At 30.0% G+C, this 21,149-nt stretch overlaps 1 protein-coding gene across 3 annotated transcripts; it reads left to right on the forward strand.

The window, feature by feature from the left end:
* The first annotated feature begins 872 nt into the window (after positions 1–872).
* Positions 873–8,014, forward strand: LOC129313440 (uncharacterized). Of its 3 annotated transcripts, none has more exons than XM_054956542.1 (12): positions 873–998; positions 1,307–1,558; positions 2,391–2,595; positions 2,927–3,017; positions 3,144–3,289; positions 3,462–3,705; positions 4,527–4,631; positions 4,779–4,961; positions 5,508–5,712; positions 6,340–6,832; positions 7,511–7,590; positions 7,787–8,014. In XM_054956542.1, the coding sequence occupies exons 2-12, from the start codon at positions 1,333–1,335 to the stop codon at positions 7,789–7,791; spliced, it is 1,983 nt and encodes a 660-aa protein (XP_054812517.1). In that variant the 5' UTR covers positions 873–998; positions 1,307–1,332; the 3' UTR covers positions 7,792–8,014. The 3 variants fall into 3 exon arrangements, with proteins under 3 accessions (XP_054812517.1, XP_054812514.1, XP_054812516.1); XM_054956539.1 differs by having other exon boundaries at positions 873–972; XM_054956541.1 differs by having other exon boundaries at positions 879–911.
* Positions 8,015–21,149: the final 13,135 nt, after the last annotated feature.

Below are 21,149 nucleotides of genomic sequence, written 5' to 3' on the forward strand. Positions count from 1 at the left end.
AATTATTACATCACTAGTTTAAATAAAAACCAAGAGTTGTTAATTTTTTTCAGTTCAACATCCAGTACAACTTTTAAAACATTGTTGTGAAGTTGTGAATTTGTATTAATTTATTTAAATTTTGGGATTTCAATAAGTCTCTATTTTTATCCAGGTAAAAAATAAGTCTCGATTTTTATTATTATATTTTAATTTCAAAGTTTTTTTTTTATACCGTAAATTTTAAAGCTGAATTTGACGAGAATCGCTGGCACAAGAGAAAAACGGATATAATTAATTGAACTTCCCATGTTTATCAATTTATTTTTATATTTCATCCTTATATTTGATAAAATAATGGGACAATCTCGCTTAAGGTTTTTAAAATAGAAAAAATTACACTGAAGATTTAATATATTTTTAATTATTTTTACAGGTCCGAAAATCTCAAATGCATCATTTTTTTCTTATTGGAGGGAAAAAATTACATTAATATTGTGTTCTACGTAGACTTAGAAAAATTGTAAATTATAACTAAATATTCATCCTTAAGTTAAACAATAATATGCTAATTTCTCAAATGTATATACAATACTTTTTAAAAAAATGACAAGATCTATATATAAATAATATAATATTTATTTATTGTACATAGTTTGTATGGTCAAGAGCAAATGCATTTTGTCACAAAACAACATATTTGCATTTGAAATCTTTGAGAATGCAAAACCAATTTAAAATTCAATGAGCTTTAGGTAGGAAATTTATTTTATTTTATTTTATTTTAGGGTCCTTAGGTGAGATTTTCCCTAAGATAATCCCATGTTCAGATTTTCCACCAACAGCTTTATTAATACTGAGTCCGACTCGGCGCTTCGTTTGGCCTGTGACTTCTCCCAGTAAGCCTCTTCGACTTCGATTATTTTCTGTCGGTATCACTCACTCCTTTTCCTTCAAAGCTTCAAAGCGTTGCTTTCTGAAACAAAATCTTCAGTAGGATTTCAACTTCTTCACACCTTGTTAGAACTCTTTCTCAGACATTGCATGTATTGATGATTACTTTTCTTTATTGCCGGTGTCGTCGTATGCAAACTAGATATAGTCCTCTATCTTTATGGTTATCTTCTTTGTGCGCCTTTTTCACATTTGCGTTTTCCTTGTTATAAAGTGGAAAATTTAGTAGCGGGGTTAACTTTTCTTGAAGTCCATTTCATGGGATATGATGCATTCCTTTTACTTAGCTTTATTCCTTAGTAATCAATTGGGTATAAATCCTGCTTATTGAATCTTCTTGCGTTTTCTTCCTCGTTTCTCTTTTACGCTGCAGGTGGACTAAGAGCTGGGAAACTCAAAATGTTTAGGGAATTCATTTCTTTGTTGGCGATTTTGTGGTTATGTTGGTCGCCATCAACAGCCGAAGCCCAGGCTGAGTATATGAAGTACAAAGATCCGAAGCAGCCAGTGGCGACTCGGGTTAAAGACTTACTTAATCGAATGACGCTTGAGGAAAAGATTGGTCAGATGGTGCAAATTGATAGAAGTGTTGCCAATGCAGAGGTTATGAGAACAAACTTCATAGGTGAGAACCTCTTGAATGTGCACTCTGTTATGCTCTCTAGCAATCTACATCTGATTTCGTGTTTATGGCTGATTAATATAATCAGTTTTAGTATTATTAAATTAAATAGGTGGAACTGAGTCTGATATTTTACATTCTTTGATCATCACTTCTTTGGTAACTCTCATTCTCATGCTTCTATTCCCTTGAAGTTTTCCTTGTGGCCAAATATTGCCTTGACTGTGTTAATTCGTTTGCATTAAGTAAATTGTGTTTGGGCTTCATGTTGAATCCCCTTTTTTTCGGGCCGACATGGTGACTCCCAAGTCATTCGCCTCTTAAATATTCAGTTATTAATGCCCCCTGCTTTTGAGCACTTGAGCACAACAAAAATACTCCATTCATTTCACTTCTGTCTTTATGGTGATTAATGCAATTGGGATTTAATTTATATTTACTTTATTCACCAAAATAAATATTGTAGTTTAGATAGTTTTTAAGTACTTAAATGTCGTCAAGGGATATGAAACCAGGAGAAAAAAGGAAAGGTGTATTTTTTGTTGTATTCTGTCCTCCTTATACTTCAATTTGACTTCACTCTTTGCACCCAGTTATTTACGCACCTTCCTGCTTGATTACATTTACATTTCCCACTTATTAATGTATCTGGTTGAGTTTTGGACATATTGTTGAATTTCATGCTTCCTTTTGAGTATGGAATTATATAACTATTAATTTGTGAGCTGGGAATAAGACTTGAACAAAAATATGGATCTAAGATAAGTAATTGGAAGCAATGATTATATATTTCTAAAAACAATTGTCAACTTCAGATGTTCCTAATTATATGCAGGAAGTGTATTGAGTGGTGGTGGTAGTGAGCCCCTTCCAAAAGCTACTGCTGAAGATTGGGTTAATATGATCAATGAATTTCAAAAGGGGGCTTTGGCTAGTCGACTGGGGATCCCAATGATGTATGGAATAGATGCTGTTCATGGACACAATAATGTCTACAATGCCACAATATTTCCCCATAATATTGGGCTAGGAGCTACCAGGCAAGTTAAAAATTCTTAGCAATTATCCTTCAATGTGTGTGCATTTGATAATTTGTATGACTCCAGTCTCTAGTGTCTTGTCATGTTAATTTTTTTATAGTCTTTCCATTATAAGAAGTGTGACTTGTACATAAGTTGAAGTTAACTGAATTTGCATTTGGCAGTGATTTTATATAGCCTCAATACTTGATAGAATTGGTGCATAATGTTGTATTTTAATCTTTCTGTCTAATCATCAGGTTTAATTTCCAATGATCTAGTGCTGTTTTATGCTGATGCTTTGATGTATCTGTTTGTCATTTGTTATAATTTATATTTCCCTGTTAAACAGGGACCCTAACCTGGCATATAAGATTGGTGTTGCTACTGCTCTTGAAGTCAGAGCTACAGGGATTCCTTATGTTTTTGCTCCATGCATTGCTGTAAGTTGAATGCTGAAAAATGTTGAACCTGTGCACAAAAATATTTGTTATGCATATAAGTTTCTCAAATATGCATCATTTCATTCTTTCTAAATTTACGTATTTTTTCGGAAACACTACTTACAGGTTTGTAGAGATCCCAGATGGGGTCGATGCTATGAGAGCTACAGTGAGGACCCCAACATTGTGAAAGAAATGACTGCAATCATACCTGGTCTACAAGGTGATGTCCCTGCCAATTCCCGGAAAGGATTTCCATATGTTGGTGGCAAGTATGAACTTACTGATATTAAATTCCTTTTAATAAGCATGCATTTGAGTATTATAGACAAGTTTTATAATCACACATTTTATACTATATACTCCTGACAAAGTCTCATGATGCTAGTCATATGAGATGAATGTTTGAAAAAAATTGTAATACCATGATTAACTGTGTTGTAGAACAAAGGTAGCTGCTTGTTCGAAGCACTTTGTTGGAGATGGTGGAACAACCAAGGGAATCAATGAAAACAACACGGAGATTGACTGGCATGGGTTGCTTAGCATTCACATGCCTGCCTATTCCGATTCCATCCTTAAGGGGGTTGCTACAATCATGGTTTCATACTCCAGCTGGAATGGGTTGAAGATGCATGCAAACCGTAACTTAGTTACTGGCTTCTTGAAGGACACCTTGAAGTTTAAGGTGATGGATGGACATTTTGCACTTATTTTTATGGATATAATCACCGTTATAAAAGTACAGTTATAGCATACAATGGAAACTGCTGCCAAAATTTTCTGTGCATTTATTTGATGACCACGTTATTACCAAATCACAGAGGATACCATCTAAACGATTATAGTTGTAGAAGTGAAGTGTCTATTGAGCTTCCCAATATAATTGGTTTTTGAAAGGAAAGGATTTTTGGTACCCTTGGGCATAAGTTTATTGAAGTTTGTTGTTGAGTGTTGAAGAAAATTGGAGAAATGTTGTTCTGATTTCTTAATTCTTTATAATCAACGAAGGTACATGTTTGCAGGAGATCCAGGCAACGAGTCTGCTGCCATTGGATCACATGGACTAAGCAAGCATATGTAGCAAAAATAAAATCTACATAGATTTAGAATTAAATGCTGGCTCAAAAAGGAAATTTAAATTCTTTTCTTTATTTTCTTTTTAAATAAAATAAACCACATGCATCACATAAAACATTTGCTTAATTAGGCCTCTACTGAGAATATCTGATTTGAATTTCAAGTCATTAATGAGATCACAGTCAAATTCCTACAAGTATATTATAATTTCAGTGGTATCAAACTATTTTGCAGAATCTGTGTTATTATCATTTTTATTTTTAGCTATATGAAGAAACTATGTGATTTTACATGAGTTGCATTTAATTTACTCGTTCAGGAACACAGAAAATCAGTCTGTTGTTTAATTAAATTCACAGTTGCAAATTTGAAAGAAACAGGGTTTGCATTGCATGTTAATAACGAATATCTGTTCCTCCTGCTTGTCAGGGGTTTGTCATCTCTGATTGGCAAGGTATTGACAAGATCACAACACCACCTGATTCGAACTACTCATATTCTGTTGAGGCGTCCGTTGGAGCTGGAATTGATATGGTTAGTTTGGAGTTTCTGTCCAAATTGCATGTAGAATTGAGGGGAGAGTATAATTTCTGCATGGATGTGGCTTATGAACAATTTAATCTCTACTGAAGCATGGGATTGTACAATTTATCGTTTCTTTGTCTTTGGTTTTCATCATAGGTGATGGTCCCATTCAAATATTTGGAGTTCATCCAGGATCTTACAATTGCAGTCAAGAACAATATCATTCCAATGGAGCGTATCAATGATGCTGTTGAGAGAATTTTGCTTGTGAAATTCACAATGGATCTGTTTGAGAATCCTCTAGCCGATCTCAGTTTAGTTAATGAGCTTGGAAAACAGGTGAGACATTCTAGCCATTAAAAGTTTAGGACTGAACTTTATTTGCAATTTAGTTCAATCGAACAGTATCTCTTTGAAATGACTTTCTATTTGATTTTTTAATGAACATCATGCTCTATGATGATGTTCTTTGCAATTGTTGGTGAGGCAAATTTTAAATTTGTATATGATAAGTGATAATCTCCTGGGTGTGAACTGAGCATCTTTGGTTTGGGAAATCTCCAATCAATCCATTTTAAATCAGAACTTCTGCACGATATTTTCAGATGACAATCACTCTTTAAGGGGGGGGGGGGAAAACACACACACACACACACACACTTTTTCTATAAGCGTAAATTTTAATATCTATTATCTAAAGAAGTAAAATATGATGTTCTAATTTCTTTTCTATACTTTCCTGCATTAACCTTAAATAATTCGTCCAAGTATTTTTCTGAGATGGAACTTCGGTTACATTGCTTGTCTGCTGTAATTTATAATATATTCCCGCACAATTATGGCAATGAGAGACCTGAGTTGCAATATGATATTGTTTTTATCCAGGAACACAGGGATCTAGCAAGGGAAGCTGTGAGAAAATCACTAGTGCTGCTTAAGAATGGGAAAAATGGAAGTGCTCCACTCCTTCCCCTCCCAAAGAAAGCCTCGAAAGTCCTTGTTGCTGGTACTCATGCTGATAATTTGGGCTATCAGTGTGGTGGGTGGACAATCAAATGGCAAGGATTTAATGGCAATGAGGACACACGGGGTAAGTAACTCTCAAACATGTCTCGTGCATATTGTGTTAGTCATTTTAACAGCTTAAGATGTTTCTAGGCCGTGCATTACCATTTGATCTTATATCCTAAATAAATTATAAACAGTCATTCTTTGATTAATTTAAAAATTTTGAATATATGAAATCATGAAGCAATGCAAGGACTCTAATTAATGATTGTCATTAGAATATATGCTATTTTGTTTGCATGGTCTCAGATGAATAATAGTATGTACATGCCTTCATATCAAGTAAACAGAAGTAGCTGTGCTTAATCCTAAGTTGCTACAATGTCATCTGAGTTATTTGAGACAGATAAACTTATATCAAACGTTCATCTTGGCAGTTAATGCCCCATTTTAGTTTAGCTGGCCTTCGATCTAAAGCATAATGTCTTCATATAGTGCATCCATAGGCATGTGTACTTAATCAAATGACGGCTTTTTTTCCATCTTGTTTCTGTTCTAACTCTAACCAAATAAAGGCTGCTGCTTCTTTTTTATCTTGTTTTTGTTCATATTTCTGGTTCATTTTCTTGTTATTCTAAACACCAAACTCATTTCTCATGAGAGTATGCTAAATCAGAAACAAACTGACAGATTTCCTTTCCATGGACAGGAACAACTATTCTTGGCGCTGTGAAAATGGAAGTTGACCCTAGCACAGAAGTTGTGTTTCGTGAGAACCCTGACAGTGATTTTGTCAAGAACAGCAACTTTGAATATGCCATTGTTGTTGTTGGCGAGACTACTTATGCTGAGTCTGCTGGGGACAGCACAACTCTTACAATGGTTGATCCTGGCCCTGATACTATCAAGAATGTCTGTGAAAATGTCGAGTGCGTGGTTATCATTGTTTCTGGCAGACCAATTGTTATTGAACCCTATGTGTCCTCGATAGATGCACTCGTGGCAGCATGGTTACCCGGCACAGAGGGCCAGGGTGTGACAGATGTTCTTTATGGTGAATATGGATTCAGTGGGAAGCTTCCAAGAACATGGTTCAAATCCGTGGATCAACTACCAATGAATGTAGGGGATCCTCACTATGATCCACTTTATCCTTTTGGTTTTGGACTCACAACTGAATCTGTCAAAGACCTTGTAGAAAGGTAAACTTCAAAGGGAAGGGGAAAAAAATTCATATTAATGTATTCTTTCTCTATCTGGTGATTTAGCTGTTACTCCTTTTATTTTGTTGCGACTTACTCCCTCCCTTTAATATTATAAGGTATTTTAAATTGAATTAGACCCTCAATGAATTAGTTAATTATTTATAAAAAAATTACATACTCTTTTCATGTTTATCTTTATTTTATTTAATAAGGTATCTCAATTATAAAGCCTTATTAAGTACACATCCTAATTAACGGTATTTTTGAAAAAATCTCATTAATTGCAACTTAAAAGACCCAACATGCCTTATATTTTTTAAAATCTCACCTTAGAAAAAATACCTTATAATTTTTAATGGAGGGAGTACATCATATCATTAAGGGCTGTGTTCAGGCATTTTTTTTTTAACCGTGGCTTGATTTGGATGGACAGAAAAGTGGGAAGAAAATATGAAGGAGAGAAAACTAAGGGGAAAACTTTCCAAAAATAGTAATTTTTTTAAAACTATTTTTAGGAGTTTTTATTCCTTCGTATTTTTCTTTCCAAGGGTCAGAAAAATGTTCTAAATCTTGTGCTGTTCTAAGCTGATGGTGAACATTTATGGAAGTTTAGGGTAAACCTTATTCATATTATTTGACTTGTGTTTTACTTATGAAGCTACCTTTTATATACAGGTCAACCTCAGCTGCTGCTGGTTTAAGTGTTCCCATATTTGCTCTATTGAAAATTGTGATCGTCATCTTATTTTTAACAGGTATGAACTCGACAGAACAAGGCAAAATACAACTAATTGCCCGAAACTATAGTTATTTTCATGAAGCCGATTCCCTCAAGAGGGGGATGTTGTGAAGTTTAAATAATTACTTAAAGTCTGATTTAAATGCCCTTTTTTTATTTAATTCAGCTTGTTATGTTTATACTACAATTACCATTGTTATTTACTTTCGCAGGTTAAGCGGAATTTACGGGGAGCTTATTGAAGCTGGCTGGTAGAGATCTAACTTCAAATTATTGCCAAGGTCAAATTGGGGAAAAAATTCAAATAATTTCCAGCATTTTGTTTAGTTTTTAGTTGTGATTAATTGTATTGGAGGAGCCCTGTCAAATTATCCAGGAACAGAAGAACTAATGAGTTTATTTTTTCTTAATTATAATTGATCCTTTCCCCATTAATAGAATAGTACTAGATTTTATTAATGAAGCTTTTTATGACATGGTTTAGAACCTGCTCGTTTAAGCTTATTTTATGAAAAAAAAAACTTTTTTATGAAAAAAAAAGAAAATTAGCTCAATGGCTTCAAAAAATACAATTTCCATAAATTATGGAAGAAGTTTTTGAATATTTTGGAATATGGCCCATTCAAAAATAAATTAGATGTGTTTTTACTCTTTTGTCCTCAAATCCGTTCGGTTATTTTTATTAAAATAGAATATAACTGATGTTATTTTTATTGATTTTCTTTGATTTTATTTCTCCATCTAGATAGTTATTTTCACCATCTTCATTAGGGATGCAGAATGTATCTTATCGTACAGTGCTTGCCTCTCTATGTTTATTTTCTCTGTTTTTTTCAGACATTGTCATCACATCGAACATGAAACTGTATTATGAATAGAAATTGTCTTGTATTCATTTTTCTGGAGGTTGAAGAGAATCATCCATAATCGAATTTCCTCATCTTTATATATTCACGTAATATATCCATTGAATCAATAAATCATCTGTTCCTAATCTATTTTTTGTGTCATTGATTTTGAACACAAAACATATTATTTTCTCACTGTTCATGATTTTTTATTTTTTATTTCAGGTATTTGATTTTCTATGATCAGTTAAGGCGTCTGTAATTTTTTTCAAATCTAGTTTGATTTGATTTGGGTGAAGGAGTGGCATTTTCATGTTTCTAATTAACTTTAGTATATCATTGATACACTATAGTATTTCATTGATGGCATTTTTGTGTTTCTAATTAAAGTTAGTATATCATTGATATACTATAGTATCTCATTGATAAGTAATATCAGTGATAACTTACCAACATTATGTTATCTTGTAGATATGAGGATGCTTAATATCATAATTTCTTATAATGAAAAATGAGATTTGAACAACCATTACTTCAATACAGGGTAGGCTGCTTTTAGCTCTGAATAACAGAGAAATCAAGAGGTCTTAGCATTTGATATACAGCCTTGCATCAAGGATTCTGCGAAAATACCTGGTGAAGTAGGATGATTTTTCTCTTTGGCACCATTGACAGAATATCTGCAAAATCCTCGTTTGAACTTTGGCTTGTGTAACACAGTGTCACCGAACTTCCTCACCCTGAAACTGTAGCAGTAGTTGTTCCTCACCTTGGCAGCATTTTTGATTTTTGACACCGAATTTGCAGCAGCAAGTTTGCCTCGCTTCACCTTGCCTCGCGTCCGTGTGTTTTCCCAGATGAATGCAGAGCTTCAATCTACCTCACTTAGCATTTGTGTGGTGTCCTTGCTAAATCTTTGACTTTGTTTATCTATTGGCGACAGCTATTTTTTGCCTGCTGTCAATTTCTTCGCCTACATTCCAAACGCATAGCACTACCTCCAGGTCTTCATGTGGTGCAAGCAAATGTCGTCTCCAGGTCTCCAAGTTTTCGATTTGAGAAAGGCAATTACGGTATTGTAGCCTATAAGGGTTATTTCGTCTTTTAGTCTTGAGAAAAATTAGCAGATCAGCCATTCTCTTAATTTAGGAATGGTGGGTTATTAGTTTATTTAACTATATAATATTGGCTAAATATGCTAAAGCCCAAAAAAAAAAAACGCTGTGAGATTATTGTATTTGTTTAAACTTTTAAAAATAATCAAAATAAAAAAAAGTAGCTTTATGATTATTTAAGAATTTACTTAGAGTAGCTTTTAAAAATAATTTTACATGATAGATGAGAAAAAATGTTTTAAAAATGTGGGATAAGTGAAGATATTATAAAATTTTAAAATAATAAATAATTTTTATAAACAAAATTAAACAATATATCATGAAATTTAAAAATAACTAAATAATATTTAATTTTTTTTGTTGTAATCAAATATAAAATAATATCAATTTTTATAAAATTTTTATAAAATAATTTTTTATAAATGCTTTAAACTACTATAAAAATTGCTTAGTTTTTAATTTTAAGCAAAGGGCCTTTGATCAAACTAATTAGATAAAATAATTAGACTTGTAGAGAGAGAGAGGGGTGTGTGGGGGGTTTTTTTGGAGCTGAATGTGTGGGTGTGTTTAAAGAAGCACAATTTTTTTTTTTTTAAAGGCAAATTAATGTATAAGCATTAAAGCATTAAAAGGATTAAAGTCTATTTATACAATTATAAGTTAGTAACACAACTAGGCACATGAATTTTGAAGTGAGATATGTGTATGACTATTTTAAATAATAGTCATTTTTCCCTTAACTAAAAAGATAAAGAAATAGTATATATTCAACAGTTCTTGAATCTTCACCATATCAATTACTATCTCTTGGATTCTAGTTGCAAATGGGATATCGATGCTTGCTCTCAACTTCAACACCCAAAGATTTATCAGGATTATCCTTTGTTTCATACTAAGTAGAATACTTGGATTAGAGTCAGTAATTCAGACGGCCCGAGCTTATTTGGATTAGGCTTAAAGTATCATACTTTTTAAAAAGCTCATATAACCAAGTAGGGTCCTAACAACCTCGGGCTTATTCAGACTGACCCGGATATCCGAAACTTTTTTTTAAAAAAAATTTCTTTATTTTTTGAACTAATTTTAATTTTTTAAATAATTTTGTTAAGTATAAAATATTATATTAACTTAAAAAAGTAAAATAAAAAATAATAACTTATCAACTTTATACTTAAGTAGTTTTGTTACTATTTTATTATATTATGTGTAATATATTTATAAATGTTTCATTTACTTATAAATTAATGTCTTAATTATTTAATATTGCTCTTATCATAATATTTTATATATTTTAATTAAATTATATTATTTTAATTATGATCAAGTTTATCTCAATTCAATCACAATTATACTACTAATTTAAAATTATTGTCCCAATTAATTTAAAGTATTTAATAACTTTTGGATAAATTGTACTTTTCATTTTTGAGAATATAAGAAAAATAGCTATTATTATATTATATAAAATAAAATTATTTAATTATAAGTAAAATATTATTTTTTTAAATTGTTTTTTTAACTTTTTATACTATTTAACCCTTACATATAAGGGATTTTTACCTTAGTTTATTCTTAATTTTTAATCAAATCTGGCATGGATGATAATCAAATAATTATTTAAAAATATTATTCTATTTATTATATTTATCTAATAGCAGAGCTAAGAATTCCTATATGCCCAAATTTTATTTTAAAATTATTTTTTATTTTATTTTTACTTTAAAATTAATCATCTTATTTTATAAAAAATATAAGATATATTTTTTGGATACACAAATGATTTATAGGACTCAAAACTTTTTTTAAAAAAAAATTGAGTCTTAAAATATAAAGATTAATATCAAAATATATTTTTAAATATTATTTTAAGATATTTTATTTATTAAAAATAATAAAAATATAAAAATATAAATATTTTTAATTTTTTAAAAAATAACTATAGTAATGCACTCAAATATAGTATTTTAATATAAAATGACATAAAATTGAAAGAATTAATTAATATTTATTATATTTTATATATTTTTTGAATTTTTTTATTTGGATATTTGGGCCAAGGCCTAAATTTTTTATATTTTTAAGTACACTACTATAGTTATTATTAAAATTTTATACATAATAGGCCCGAACATAAAAATTAAATATTTTTTTGGACTTGATCTTAAATTTTTTGAGCAGGTTTGGATTGATTTGTCGAGTTTAGCCTAAATTATCGACTCTAATTTAAATCAAGAACAAGTGATCTATCAAATGCATGATCATTATCATTCAATATGCCTCATTTACTGTAATTTACTGCCATTTTGCAAAAAACTCACCAACTTTCTGACTTGTTTCCAGCTGTCTTAAGAATGCCCTATGGTGAATAATAAATTACCAGTTTGATTTCAATTAACTTAATTCCCTGACAATACACTGCATGAAGTAAAAAAGAAGAAATTCATCCTTGACAACCTCTTTGTTATTCCCTCAGTGTGTGTATATATAAGAGAAAATAATTATCCTACATAATTTAAGAAAATAGGTTAGTTATATATTGTGTTTGGAAATAAAAAAAAAACTAGACTAAAACACCCTTGTATTTAATCAAAAGAGGGCTGCATTAATTTTTTTTTCTTGTAAATGAAAATTATGAGATTGTAAAGGATAATTTAGAAAATTTGTATTAAATACTTATTAAAATATGTGATTTTGTTTATAAATAATAATAAAACAACATGTAGTAGTTTTTCTTATATATAACAACAGAGGGAGCAGCTTGCATAACAATGTCATTGCAATGAATCTTATTACTTTTCTTCATCTATTTAGTTACTATAAGATTTTAGTCTCTCATGATGACTCTATTTTTCATGAAACATAGTTTCTCTCCTTAGTGTACTAATTTAAGAGTTGTATTTTGATATTTTTATCGTGAATAAAATATTTTCTTTATTTCAAAGAGAGAGAGAGAAGAAATTTATCATTGAACTTGAGCACTTGAATAACAATATAACTGGTAAAATAAAACATAACTTGCAATACTAACATCTTTTTTTTTTTTAGCCAATTGCAATAGTAACATCTTATTCCCTTGAGTTTGTGTGCTTATTAAACCAAAAAGGTTTGAAACATGGATAACTGGTTGGATTTCTTAGGTATGTTGTTAGAGGTTTAATATATAATTATTTGTATAAAAAGATCTTATTAGGAGGGGTCAATACAAATTTATGATCTTTACGTTTTGAAACAGATTAGACAGTGTCTGTTTGTTAGAGGATATATATTTTTGGTATTAAAAAAAATAGTGGAAGAAAAGATAATAATAGTATAAGGTTTAATTTGAATCTCAAATTCAAATTTTTATCGTTGATTTGCTAAGCCAAAGTTTTTTTTTTCCTTTTTCTTTTTTAATTAATTTTTTTTATTTTTCCCGCCAAAATAGCTACCCCATGAAAGTAAAGTTGACAATGAGAGTCTGCCAGCTTGTTTAGTTTTATTATCATTTTTTTATTTTCAAAAATTATTTGGTAAACTAATTTTTAAAAATTGTTTTTCAAAAGAAAATAAAATGAAAATTTAATTGATTATTTTAATTTAAAAATAATTTTAAAACTAAAAAATGACTGATAATGGTGATCAATTGTGTTTAAAAATGATATTCTATAATTGTGGTTAGTTAAACTAAAAATAATTTACAATGATCAATTGTAATGTGATTTTAAAAAATAAGAAAACGAAAATAACTTATTAGTTTGTTTTCAGATTAATGAAAATTTAGATTTTAAGTTGAATCAAATCCCTCAATTGAATACACAAAAATTTATGAATTTAAATTTAGTTCAAATCCAAATTCATTTTAAATTATAATTCTTTATAATTTTAAATTCTTTCTGCACCTTAGTCATTTAAAATTCTAATCATTTCAAGTATCTTGTTTTTTTTTAAATTTTTACTATTAAATCATCTATGACTCGCATATATTTTCTCATCTCTCTTGTTGAATATAAAATAAAAATAAACTCATCATTTTAAATTTTTTATTTTTTTAATATTGGTTTATCTCTCTTCTTCATTTGTAAAGCTTTTAAAGTATTCAAACAAAGAATTTTAAATAAAATAATTAAAATTTAAATTTAAATTTATCAATCCAAACGTTATCTTAAGTTATTTTATTTTTTATTTTTAAAAATAAAAATATGAAAATAGTTTTAAAAACAATTGCATTCAAAACGTTCCATTAAATGAATTTTTTATATTTTATTTTTTTGAAAAAAAAAACAGCTTTTAGAAACAAAAATCAAACATGTTCTAAAACCTGTTAAAATTTAAAGCAGTTGTGAAAGGGATCTAACGATGGAAAAGAAAAGTAGAAGAGGAACTTTTTTCACTTTTGAGGCAAAGCAGCATATGCGACTAACAGTGTTTTATTTTGGGGCATGCTCCATCACGTGTGCTATTTTTTATTATTAGTATGGTTACAACAATCATGTATGCTTTTTTTCTTGCATTTTTTTTATATTTTACTCTTAACACAGTCATTTTTCATTAAAAAAAAAAAGAGAGAGACATACATACTTATAGGCATGCACACTAATCATGACAACATTATATTTGAATTTAGAACCTCTTTTAAAAAAAGACGGTGTTATCACTAGGACAATTAACCTTAACAATAATAATGTATACTTTAATATTGTTGGAAAGATAAAACAGTAGTCCTTACAATGTAAATGATATAAGGAATTGAATGTTGGGGATAATAGGCAGAAATTTGAAACTTTGTTTAGTTCAAAACCGAGCAGGAAAAAAAATATATTGTCCACGATGACCAATCCACTATGGCATCACCTAAGACCAAAATAAATTAAGAAAGATACCCAATCATTACAATTCCGGTGGATTTAAGGATACAATGGTAACTACAATCTCTATTTTCAAATATAAGATAAAAATAATTAACTCATACAGTTTAAGAAATTAGTTGATCCTAGGGATAATGTAACTTTTAGATTCTCAAATTCATCACAATTATCAATTTAGTTTCTCAAGTTTAATTTCTATCAAATTAGTTCTTTAAGTTTGTTTTGATTATTGATTTAGTACTCATTATTTAAAAGAGAGATTATACTGTTAAAATTTACTGACTTAGATAACAGAATATTAATGATAGCCAAGTAGATTAACAAAAAGAAATATAATTATTTAGTTAGGAAAAAAAGACTCTGAAATTAAAAAAAACAAGAGAATAAAACACATTATAAGGAATTATATTGATAAAAATTAAAACTAGTTTGAGGATTAATTTGTTCTCATTTTCATCTCTCTCTCTCTCTCTCTCTCTATATATATATATATATATATGACAAATCATCAATATGTTGGCACCAATAGATAAAATTATAGTCTGAGTTATGCCCAAGGACACTATCCTTAAGGCTATTCCACCACACTGGATTGATCGCAGTAGCTCTCCAGGATTAAACAGATTCTTCCTTCTAAAAGCAAGGACACAGAATAATAGAAATTCACAGAATAAACTCAGATAATTACATGGTGAATCAATATGCTAGAAGAGGAGAGAAAGGCAGATAGCACCAAGCCTCTTCTAGGACTTATGGCAAGCACTGCCTTTTATAGGTAGATCTCATAATACTGGGTAATAAAACCACCTTAATAACAATTAAGAAAATGATTTTAAATAATAATATTGTTTAAAATATATGTTACAAAATAATAAATATATTTAAATAATAATTAATATTATTAATTTATCATAATTTCTTTTGAAATACTCAAAAATATTTATAATATCCAACACAATATACTTTATGCAACACCCCAAAATGAATTTAAGGGTTAAATTAATTAATTTAATGGTTTAATTAATTAATTGAGCTGATTAGATGTTCCTAATAAGGATTAGATGGCCATTTAAGCCTATTAGACCCTTTAGTAGACTTAAATATGGCTATTACGGTTTTGGGTTGAGTTGGGCCCAAATTGTTGGACTTCAAAAAAATTGTTTGGTTTTTTCTATTTGTCACGACAAGAAGTATAGATCATTGTGGTGAGCATGATGAAATTTTAAAGCTCAATTCTATCATTCTTGTTGACAGATTTTGAGGATTTTTTGAGAGAGATCTAACAAGGAGGCGATGGTGTTCTATTAATGTTTCATTGGGAGCATCTTTGAAGTGTTTTGGAGCCTTTACATCATTATGTAAGCTGCACTTACTATTCTTCTAATCCTATTTCTTTGGTTTATATCATTTTGGAGTTGGGATTGATGCTGTCCAAAATTAATAAGTACTACAGCCACCTTTGTGACTTCATTGAGGTCTAATGAGAGTTATATAAGTGTTAAATCTCTAGTTTAAATGGATGATAGCTTTAAATGCCACTATTGAGGGGTTTATATTAAACCCTAATCTTAAATAATTAAATTTAAGCTAATGAGGGTAGTTGGCAGTGATTATTAAGCTTAATGGGAATTGAATAAACTAATGAAAGTTAATTTTGGGACTAGATATCATATGCTTAATCATGTTTAGTGATGGATTAGCCTTAATCACGATTAAGGGTTACTTAATGAAAATTGATCATTAATGTTGTTTTGTGAAATTAGTTATAGACTGATTGCACTTGGAGTTTACATTTGGAGTAGCTTCCTTAGGAAATTCAAATTTGACTTTTAGGGTGGTAGCCCAAGAGCGGAAGGCAATGAGAAAATCTTATTATTGCATATAATTGTATCTGCAATTGCGATTAAATTGATATGTGATTAGTGACATAAAATGAGTAGCATGGATTTTCTATGAGACTATGGACTTGAGATTGTTGTTAAATTTAAAGTATGCCTAATAGTGATACTTGTTTCATAATTATGTTGTTGAAGATATTAGGTGATTAAGAAATATGAGTTATTAGCCTGGATTAGCTATCAGTCTTTGATGATATTATGTAATATAATGCATGCCTAGATTGGCTATAATTTATTGATGATATTTATATGATGGATTGTATGCTAAGACTGGATTTGTTATTAATGTGATCATGAGGTGTAGCAGTAATTAAGTGCTTACATGAACTGTGATAGTTTGCAAGTTATATTATTTAAGTGCATGCTGGCTATTGTGATGTGCATGAGTATATTTTTACAAGTTAAATTTATGGTGGGAGCTCACCCTAGAATAGTAAAATCCATATGGTATAACCTCTATTGAATTTTCACACAATAGTTGGCATATTTTATTATTAATGCATTTAGTATTGCCAATAACTTATGGGTATAGGATGGGTCAGGCATAATGCTCAGTATAATCAATCTTGGATTGGATAGTATGGGTCAAGCACTCATGATACTTTAAAATTCAAGAAAGAAAAACCCATGGTCCAAGAGTGAGTGTGAAAGCTTTTAACCAGGTGACCCTCACAATTAGAGAGTGAGACTAATCCAATCACACGAGTTAATTCTATACGAGTTATTAGCCTATGAGTTCGATCAGATGATATAAGGAGGGACATAAGTTGGTTATATAGATCACAAAACATTAATTATATATATATATATGAATATTTGTGATCTTGTGATAAATTGAGGTATATGTTATGAATTTCCTTTATGAATGTGATTGCAATACTTTAATATGCTTTTATTAAGTTCTTGGTTACTGAGATTGTTTAATCTCACTCCTTTTACTTGATGTTTTTCCATAAGATGGTCAGGCAAAAAATAAGGGGAAAGCCTCCATAGCCAAGCGCTAGAGCATAGTATTGAAAATCTATAGTCGCTTATATTGTGTAACAAAGTATATTATATCCTTGCCAACATTAGGAGTCAATCATGTTACTTTTATATGGTGAATTATAGATCATTTGCATATGTTCCCTATGTGTAGACATGAGTGATTTTGTTGGATAGCCTATATTTTGAGAAAAAGGCCCAATATGCAAATGTGTGGATGTTTATGGTTGACATATAATTATATTTTGTAATTTTTTTAGAAAATATATTTTGTAATGTTTAAAGAAGTGTCTATCATGCATGATGGTTATTGTTTTTGAGTCTAAGGTTCAAGTTAATATTAGAGGGGAGGAACTTGTGATGGAGCTTAAATGCTCATATTGGCACTTAGTGTTCTAAGATCTTCTTTTGGTATTATATGGAATTATGAATGGTACCAGTAATTAGATATTTAATTATCTACATGTGGATGCTTGAATCACCTAAAGTGAAAGCTCAAGCGATTAATTATATAGGTCTAAAATTAATTTATACATACTGTCTATTACACTAATAACGCAAGGTTCCTATGGCGAACAATGATGGTGGCCATGGCAAGGGTGTATATGGGTGTTGGCCATAGTGAATGGAGCCATAAGCCGTGGCAAGTGGGGCCATGATGATTTGCATTATGCTAAACGTGCCAAGACGCAACGATTGTGTCAATTCGCAGTTGGCCATAATGAGGGTACTCTTAACCGTGGCGAACTAGTGCAATTTTTCAAAATGATTGTTCTATTCTTCTTATTGTTCCTTTCGTAATGCTAAGTCATATAATCCATGTTTCCACATAATTTCAAATTCTCTTATTTCTAAAATTAATATATATTTATCTTTTGATGATATTTTAGGGTCCCAATTTTAAGGTTGACATTTATCATTAATAATAAACTTTGAAACCATGGTTAATTCTTACATTCAAGGTGGCTGGTTAATATAGTTAATTAGGGGTTAATGATGGAGGTCATTACAAAGTTAGTATCAAGTTCCTGAGTTTTGAGAGCTTGTACAAAGTTAGTATCAAGTTCCTGAGTTTTGAGAGCTTGTGCTTATGAGTGCATTATTGATTGTCATTTAAGCATTGAGCATATAGATGTTGGCAGTATATATTCATTACACATGTTTTTCCCTTTATTTCCTTTTAACTAATCTAACTGCATGCTAATCTTCTTGGGATAGCTTTTCTAAAGTTAATGGTTTATTCCTTGAACTTACTCTTCTAATGTGGGTTGCATCTTTAGGAAGGTAAAATGGATAAAATTAACATGTTTCTAGCATGTTTATCCTTATGCTAAGGAAACTTTAAGACACGTAAGAAAGATAAAGTTAAATGTTGATAAGATTGTGCATAATTGAAAGAAAAAATAACTAATTGAGAAGATAAAAAATTGTACTTTCTAGTTAAACTGTGTTAGATGGGTTGTAGAAAATTGTCTATTAATGAGTACTCTCACTATTTACCTAAACTAAATCAATCATTAGGAGAACTTGGTTGAATAGTTATCTCATAGTTCCTCTTTAAAAGAGGAGGTTTAAATGTGTATTGTGGCAAGAAAATGAAAGTTATGTGAAAAGGAGAATTTGAGGGTTGATAAATTAGTAATAGATGATAGGGTTGAAGCTGAAAGTTGTGAATGATGTTAAGTTCATACTAGTTGGGACTAGATTTGACGGAATGATTACTAGTAGGTGCATTATTGAATCATGGAAAATTTTTATGTCTACATACATAAATACGTGCATGCGTGCATGCGTGCATGAATTGCTTTGGGAAGTCTTATGGGGAGTAAGGAAGTCAAGGAACCAGGGAATCCTAAGGATAATATATGGCTTAATTGACGAAGTGAATTGAAACCGCAAGTAACAATCACACTAGAAATTATTGTTATGCGAACAGTTGATCTTTTAATAATAGGAGATTAAATAGTTGAGTTAATTGATTGGTGAAAGAGAATAATCTAAGAAATTTGAGGTTAATCATTAGAAGCATTAACACATAGAAGAATTTATAAATATTGTAATGATCAATGCCTTGCCTTAGGTATAAGGTTGTATTAAGGACAATGAAGATATTCCTTATGAGGAAGTTAATAGTATTTTAACAATTTTTTTATCTTATTTGGAGATCGTTGATAACTAAAATTTTCCCCGTGCGACGCATAGGAAATACTGTATTATACATGATGTGGAATGTTAAAAAAATATATTTAGTATGAGTTACTTATTATATATTATTATATTATTTTAAGAAAATACAATTTATATATTGTTCATGTGATTTTTTTGTGTGCCATGTTGTGGTACGGTAGGTTGCCTCTAATTTCCTATACTGCAAACATAATTATATAAAATTTTATAAAATGTAAAAACATACAAAAAAACAAAAAACAAAGTGACTTGAGAGAGGGTTACCTGAGTGATAACGACAATCAACTGACTTGTCTTCTTCAACAAAAATTACTTGATGACAACTAAAGATATGTGAAAGATAATTTATTATTTCATTATCCACAAGTAATATATTTCATAATAATAAAATTATTATCATAGAAATTGATAGGTGAAATAACTATATTTAATTATTAAGCAAAGGAAAGTCAAAATCATACATGAAAATTATCAATTGAACACTGGAGGTGAATGAATTAACAAACATTAAGGATGAAAGTGACTTTCAGCAAATTACATTATTGGACATAATAATCAAAACAGTAATTATTTGTTTTATATACGCAAATTAAAATTTATATAATAATTTGTTTCATTTTGAAATTTTTCACCCCTATACATATGGTAAACATAAATAACAGATCCCGTATATATTAAAAAAATAAGAAATAATTTAATATTCCAAGATTTGTTATCCCTTACAACAACAAGAAGAAGCCTTTTATCCCACTAAATGGAGTCGGCTACATAGATTGCAAGACACCAATATGCTCTATCATTTATTAAGCTTTTAGAAATATTATTAATTAATAAATCACATTTAACAACTTCCAAGAGTGTTCTCTTAGGCCTTCTTCTACCCCTCTTAATAGGACTCAAAGTTATATGTTCCACTCTTCTCATTGGTGCTTCCAGCAGTCTTCTTTGTACATGTCCAAACCATGTCAAATGATTTTCTGCCATTTTTTCTTCAATAGGTGCTACCCTCATTTTTTCGCGTATGTGTTCATTTGGAATTTTATCTTTACGTGTATGTACGCACATCCATTATAACATTCTTATCTCTACTACTCTAACTTTATGTTCTTGCTATCCTATTAGAGTTCAGCATTCACTATTATATAACATAGCCGGTCTGATCGCAATACGATAAAAATTTCCTTTAAGTTTATTAGGTACTTTATGATCACAAATAACTTCTTTAGCTTTTCTCCAATTAAACCACCCAGTTTGAATCCTATATGAAATATCCCCACTGATTTCACTATCATTTTGAATAATGGCTCCCAAGTATTTAAACTTTTCCACTTAAGGTATAATTTGATTTTTCAATTTCACTTTCAAATTACTATTGACCAGTTTCTTACCAAATTTACAATATAAATATTCCATCTTACTCCTACTCAAACGAAAACCTTTCAACTCTAATGTCGTCCTCCATAACTCAAGTTTACAAATAACCTTTTTTCTTGTCTCTACTATAAGAACTATATCATCCGCGAAGAGCATATGGAAATTTTCCCTTGAATATGTTCCGTCAAAACATTTAGGATCAAGTTAAATAGATAAGGACTCAAAGATGATCCCTAATGTAGTTCAATCTTTATAGGAAAATCCTTTGTTTGACCACTAAATGTTCTTATATTAGTTTTTACCCCCTCATACATATCTTGTATGA

Source organism: Prosopis cineraria, unplaced genomic scaffold (genome assembly GCF_029017545.1).
Source record: "Prosopis cineraria cultivar Desert tree isolate PC_DT_omini unplaced genomic scaffold, ASM2901754v1 PC6, whole genome shotgun sequence".
Taxonomy (NCBI): domain Eukaryota; kingdom Viridiplantae; phylum Streptophyta; class Magnoliopsida; order Fabales; family Fabaceae; genus Prosopis; species Prosopis cineraria.

Excerpts from the sequence above, each read along its gene's own strand:
- LOC129313440 (XM_054956542.1), top strand. The coding sequence starts at position 1,333 with ATGTTTAGGGAATTCATTTCTTTGTTGGCGATTTTGTGGTTATGTTGG. Across the intron at positions 3,018-3,143 it reads TTTTTGCTCCATGCATTGCT|GTTTGTAGAGATCCCAGATG; the intron begins GTAAGTTGAATG and ends CACTACTTACAG. Across the intron at positions 6,833-7,510 it reads GTCAAAGACCTTGTAGAAAG|GTCAACCTCAGCTGCTGCTG; the intron begins GTAAACTTCAAA and ends TTTTATATACAG.